The following is a 5,929-nucleotide window of genomic DNA, read 5'->3' on the forward strand; positions in this document are numbered from 1 at the left end:
GATGAGAAAACTAAGGCTCAGATGGAGGAAGCATCTCCAAGAGAGACTAAATGATGCTGGGACCACTGCTCCAATTCCTACAACTCTACGTTTATTCTTCCCCACCTCCAGCAAATATTTCCACAAGCGCTTTTTCCTCCGATCAGAGCAAGGCACAGAGGATGTGTGCCTTTCCTTACCGGGAGCATGTTACCCTGGCGGCGGGATTTCGGGAAGGCAAGGAGGCAAGCGAGGATTTTGGAAACAGGAGCGCTGCAGGGGCCGCCGGTGGCCAGGAGGGGGAGCGCGCGGGCTCCGGAGCGCTCACGCTCCTCGGGGGCGGGGTCTGCGAGCGGCGCGCGTGCGCTCAAAGGGAGGCGGTGGCGCCGGCCAAGACGAAGGGCCAGACGGTGGCCGAGAGGGCACGGGGAGGCCGACGGAGGCCGACAGGTCGGGCATGGAGCACCTGGAGCGCTGCGCGTGGGCCCTCAGGGGGACGCTGGTGCGGGCGGCCGTACGGCGCTACCTGCCCTGGGCCCTGGTGGCCTCCATGCTGGCGGGCTCCCTCCTCAAGGAGCTTTCCCCTCTGCCCGAGAGCTATCTCAGCAACAAGCGCAACGTCTTCAACGTGTGAGTGCGCCCCGGGTCCTCTCCTGTCCCTGCCGTAGCTGTCGCCTTGCCCAGAGAGCCGGGGGTTAGCTGCCCTGATGGACGAGTCATTGGAAGGGGAGATCCTTCTCCCCTTCGTGATAGCAGCGTCTGCACGCGTGTCGCGATGGAGGGACCCCGGAATAGCTAGTGTCACTAGCAAGTCGCGTTTGCACACCCAAACCAGACAGTCTGAGCTTGACTGGGCAGGGTGGTGTGTGTGTCTGTGTGTGTGTAGGGGTGGGGGGTGGGAAGGGGGGTGAACCGGCCTGTGTCGCTGCTCCCCCTGCCTCCCTTTGTGGGGTTAGGAGTTGGCCCCTGCCCTGGGGGAGATGCCACCTCCCTCCTGCCTGCCAATGTCAGACCCTGCGCCTCCGCCCTAAATCTGATACCCCCCAGCTGCTGACAGAATCCCATCACACCTGGGTGGGGCAAGCAGACCTGCCTTCTTTCGCCAGCACCCCCCGCCCCCCACCTTTGAGAGCCTGTCCTAGCCCATGCCAACCCCCGTTCCAAGACAGTCGCCCCGGAGTGGAACCCTCCAGTCCGTGACCTTACCCCTGGATCTGCTTGGATTTTCTCAGTAACTCAAAGTTCATGGCAGTGGCCTAGGAACACCATCCCAGCCGGGCCCTTTGAGACTTCTCCTTAAGTCCACCCACCCCCTCCTTTTTTTTTTTTATTTTTAAATCTCTTGGATTTTAAGTTTATCGACGCAAACACCGTTGCAATAGTAAAGGGAAACTCTGAAAGATAAAACTCCTCCCCTGACGTGAGCTTCGACTCTCCTTGGGAGGTGCAGTGTCTGCAGCATCTCCCAAAAGTCAGTCCAACTTTGGTTATCTACTTAAAACCCTGGTTTCTCTCTCCAGCAGTTTCATCAAATACCTGACAGGTCTTGGCTGTGGCCAGATCCTTGCATATCAGCCCCAGGGAAGATTTTAGCGACAGGCCCTTGGGTAGTGTCTGAAGAACCTTTGGAACCCAGGAAGAGTCCTTCTGTCCTTTGTGCACCTTCCTTCCTCACCCACCCGTGGAGGCTGGGCTGAGAATAGGTTATGAGAGTGGTCATGGCCCCAAGCCTCTTGCATGTGTGTTTACCGCACCTGGTCCCCAGCTCAGCCACCTTTGATGAGGGCAGGGGAGGCAGACAAGACAGCTGCTGCTTGATCTGGCCTGGGTGAGCTGGGAGCCGAAGAGCCTGGCAGACAAGTCCCTGTCTTTTGCGAGTTGCCGTGGATTCTGGTGTTTTGCTCCACACCTCTATGCTAGTTAATTATTGAAAGGGAACTAGTGAATCATTGGCTCTGGATTTAAAAATCGTTGGGTCCCCTCAGTTCTATTTAACAGTTGAGGAAACGGAGGCCTGGAGGTGTGGTAATACGTCGGAGTCAGGATTTGAACCTGGGTCTTCTGGCGTGAAGTCATGCTCTGTCTGATCATTTCTACCACGTAGGAAAAAGCCTTGGTGTAGAAAAAGCCTGGGCTTTGGGGTTGGCCAAACCTTGGTTTAACCTGGGCTTGCTGGTCATGTGAGTGTGATCCTGGCAAGTTACTGAACTATTCTTTACCTATAATATGGGGCTAGTGACACCTTCCCCCCGAGGTAACTGTGAGTATTCTATGGGAAAGTGGATGTATGTGAAAGCTCTGTAATTACTTTCCTCAGCAAATAGCGTAGTGCTTAAGATCACAGAACCTGGGTTTAAATCCCGGCTCCACCACTGATGACCTCTGCTTTGGGCATGATGCTTCTCTGTGCCTCTGTTTTCTTCTCTGTAAAATAGGGATGATAGCAGTACCTACCTCCTAGAGTTGTGTAAGGATTCAATAGTTAATACACTTAAAGTACTTAGTGAGTGAAGTTGTGGTCTATAGCTTTTATCACCTATTTCTCCTTTTTCCCTCCCTCGAGAGTCCAGAGTCCTGAGTGGTGACATTGTTCCCTCTCTGCTATGTCCCCGTCTTCACTTCCACTTTCTTCCTCTGCCAGGTATTTTGTCAAAATGGCCTGGGCCTGGACCTTCTGTCTCCTCCTGCCTTTCATCACCCTCACCAACTACCACCTGATGGGCAAGGCCGGCCTGGTCCTGCGGCGGCTGAGCACACTGCTTGTGGGCACGGCCATCTGGTACGTGGGCACAGCCGTCTTCGCCAACATTGAGCACTACACAGGCAGCTGCTACCAGTCGCCAGCCCTGGAGGGGGTGAGAAAGGAGCACCAGAGTAAGCAGCAGTGCCACGGGGAAGGAGGCTTTTGGCATGGCTTTGACATCTCAGGCCACTCCTTCCTGCTCACCTTCTGTGTCCTTATGATTGTGGAGGAGATGGCTGTGCTGCACGAGCTGAGGACGGACCGAAGCCACTGGCTTCACGCGGCCATCACCACCCTGGGGGTCGCCCTGGGCCTCCTGACCTTCATCTGGGTGTGGATGTTTCTGTGCACGGCCGTTTACTTTCACAACTTGTCCCAGAAAGTGTTTGGCACCCTGTTCGGTCTGCTGGGCTGGTACGGCACGTACGGGTGTTGGTATCTGAAATCCTTCTCTCCAGGACTTCCTCCCCAGAGCTCTAGTTTGAATCTGAAGCAAGACGGTTACAAGAAATAAAAGAGAAGCAAAAGGGCTGACAGCAGGACAGTGGCTAATAGATTTTCCACTTATCTTTCTTAGTTATCGACTAAATTGTTGATCCCGCTTCCTGGAGGAAGCTTACCAGGCAGTGTGTGGGGTGGGGGTGGGGTGGAGTCTGGGGGGCGAGCAAGGTCAGGCCCCAGACTGTCCCTGGTGGCATCGCCCTGTGTCACAAGCACCGCCACTCCCAGTCAGGCACTTTGCGTTCCTGGCAAGACTTGACCTTAATCTGGAACATCCTTTTTGGCCGAAGAGGGCCAAGCTCTGGCTCAGCGAGAGGGCGGGATCGGGAAAGCCTCTGTTGTGTGGCTGAAGTGGGGCCGGGGCCTCAGGACTCTCTTCTGCTGCCATCAGATGCTCCCTGATTCTTCCTTGTCTTCTGTGTCAATAGCTATTGCTGTTATTTAACAGTAGCTCCCTCTGGTCAGTTTTACAGAAGCATTTATTTCCAGCAGGATTCTTTATGAAACAACCAACTGCCTGAAAGACGCATTCTGGTTGTAGTATTTATTTCGTCCGCGGAATGTCAAATATTGCAAGTGGCTTCTGATTAGCTACCAAAACAGTTAAACTGGAGTGCCTCTGCGACAGAGTATTGGATGATTTTTAGGTAATGAACATTGATACTTTTCTGTCCATGTTGTCTATTATATATTGGTTTTCGGAGCAATAAGGTTACTTCCCCCCCCCCCATTGTGAGTGAATGCTTTATAGTTTTTGATAACAATCATGGCGTTTGTTCTTTGTTGACAGAACTCCAGAAAATGACTCACGACTCTGCACTTTGGCACATGTGTAGATTGCTTTGAGGGTTTTTTAGAACACTCTTGGCCTACGGTATTGAATTCAAGCACACGGGACTCTTCTCTGTTAAGAATAAAACCGGAGAGCAGACGTTTTCATAACCTGTTGAATTTTAAGCTGAGTCAGGGTAATTTTGCAAAATGCATATTGGCACTGAACCTCCCCTGACCACCCGTCAGTGGTGTAGACTGAGTGGTGCTTCAGAGTTGTGTGGTAATAAGCCTTGTGTTCATCGCTGTGGCCCAAGGCACTTTTACCCTTTTGGACAAGGTTATGCTAAGTCAGAAGTGGACGAAAATATCTTCCCTTGCTTCTGATGGCAAGAAGCCAACCTGTCTGCAAAAATGTCCCTGATAAATGGCGGCTTGACTTTGGCCCACCCTCCTCTTACTTGGACCACTACCCAAACCAGACCAAACGGGCCTGTCCATCTGCCCTTGAACTCAACCTTTTATTTCCCCTCTGCAGCCCTTCTCAATTTCCAGCCTTGTCCTTGTGTGGCCCTCACCTTGGGAGTGCTGGGAGTGGTGAGATGCCCTGTCCCCTCTGCCCCACCAAGGCACAGTTACCGCTCTGTGATGAGATACCCCTTCCCTCTCTCAGGGTGTCTCTTAAGCCTTTCGAACCAAGCCCCGTGCGTTTTGGATAATCATCCTGGAAGCTTCTTTGACGCCCCTCCCTCCCCAGTCAAGCCTGGTAATAGCATTAACTGATAAGCACTGCACTCGCCTGGCTTAACTCAAGCTTAGGTTGGTAGGAGTTTGAGGTCTGGAAAATCTTCAGTGTAAAATGTATTGCGTATAAATATGTACTTAAAATATGTAGTTCGTATCTCATCTGGCCACAGGTTAACCTGTATCGATCAAAATGTGGGCTGTGATACATTGTACCCAAAGGTGGCAGAAACACCTGACAGTGAGATTTCGAAGGTGTCACCGTGGTGCTTTGGGAGCGTTGGCAAGCTATGATGGGCCCCGGGAGAATTGTTTTGCCCCCTGGAGCTTACATCTGAAAACGGGGGTGGTGGAAGTGGGGCTGGGGTAGGTGGCAGGGGCTTGCTGAAGGGATTGACATCTCTCCTACGTTTCACGTTCAGCACCAAAAGGCAGCAGGCGCAAGGTGACGCCAGAAGTTCACTTGTCTCACTTAAATGTCCAGACGTTTCTCTCCTGCAGGTCTGACTCAGGCTCAGCCTTACTCTGACTCTGCGGAAAGCGTCCATTACCGAATCTTGTATATTGAGGAGTCTTCTGCCACTTCCTGTTCAGTCTTAGCACCTTTGCCTGTCTCTAGGGAACATGCTCTCAATCCCTGTGTGACACAGCGTGGCAAGGCTGAAAGTTTAGGCAAATGTGAGATGTGGGTCCAAATCGTGTCTGACCCTGGTCAAGCCTCAATTTCCCCATCTGTAAAATGGAGGTGGTACTGTCAGGATGAAGGGAATATGTATGTGAAATGCCCAGCACATGGGCATAGCAGGTGATAACCCCCCTGCCTCCTCTTTCTTGATTAAGCCTTTAGAACTTTATGGCTCCTCTGGAGAAGGCAGGGAAACTAATATGTTCTTTGGAGTGCCCTTTGGGGTCTGGGTGTCCTGCTGAAGTAGCCTTGTATTGTCTTTTGAAAAGTGTCTGTTCCCCAGGTGCTGAACAAGAGGGTTTTGAGGGCCTCTGTGATCGCAGAATACCACCGTGCTTGGTTGTCTCTCCGTGTTGAGGTTCGTTCACCGGCGCCTCATTTTCCACATGCATCTGTCGTCGTCTGAGTACCAGATTGTATTTAGAGAATGGCTCTCACCACTGTTATGTACACATACAGATCGTGTGTGTAAACAGGCAAATTAAACTAGAGATAATGAAATCCCA

The 5,929-nt window shown here is 52.3% G+C and overlaps 1 protein-coding gene across 4 annotated transcripts; it reads left to right on the plus strand.

Annotated features, from left to right (window-relative positions):
• The first annotated feature begins 382 nt into the window (after window positions 1-382).
• Window positions 383-5,929, plus strand: FITM2 (fat storage inducing transmembrane protein 2). Of its 4 annotated transcripts, none has more exons than XR_009522065.1 (3): window positions 383-609; window positions 2,621-5,416; window positions 5,707-5,929. XR_009522065.1 is itself a non-coding variant. In XM_060030754.1 (2 exons), exons 1-2 carry the CDS (start codon window positions 437-439, stop codon window positions 3,234-3,236), a joined length of 789 nt encoding a protein of 262 aa, XP_059886737.1. In that variant the 5' UTR covers window positions 383-436; the 3' UTR covers window positions 3,237-5,929. The 4 variants fall into 4 exon arrangements, 1 of the variants encoding a protein (XP_059886737.1); XR_009522064.1 differs by having other exon boundaries at window positions 2,621-3,870; window positions 4,014-5,929; XR_009522066.1 differs by having other exon boundaries at window positions 2,621-3,870.

The sequence above is a fragment of the Delphinus delphis genome, chromosome 15 (genome assembly GCF_949987515.2).
Source record: "Delphinus delphis chromosome 15, mDelDel1.2, whole genome shotgun sequence".
Taxonomy (NCBI): Eukaryota; Metazoa; Chordata; class Mammalia; order Artiodactyla; family Delphinidae; genus Delphinus; species Delphinus delphis.

Bases quoted from the DNA above. Each gene is read 5' to 3' on its own strand.
- FITM2 (XM_060030754.1), top strand. From the start codon at position 437: ATGGAGCACCTGGAGCGCTGCGCGTGGGCCCTCAGGGGGACGCTGGTG. The intron at 610-2,620 runs GTGAGTGCGCCC...TTCCTCTGCCAG, and splicing joins AAGCGCAACGTCTTCAACGT to GTATTTTGTCAAAATGGCCT.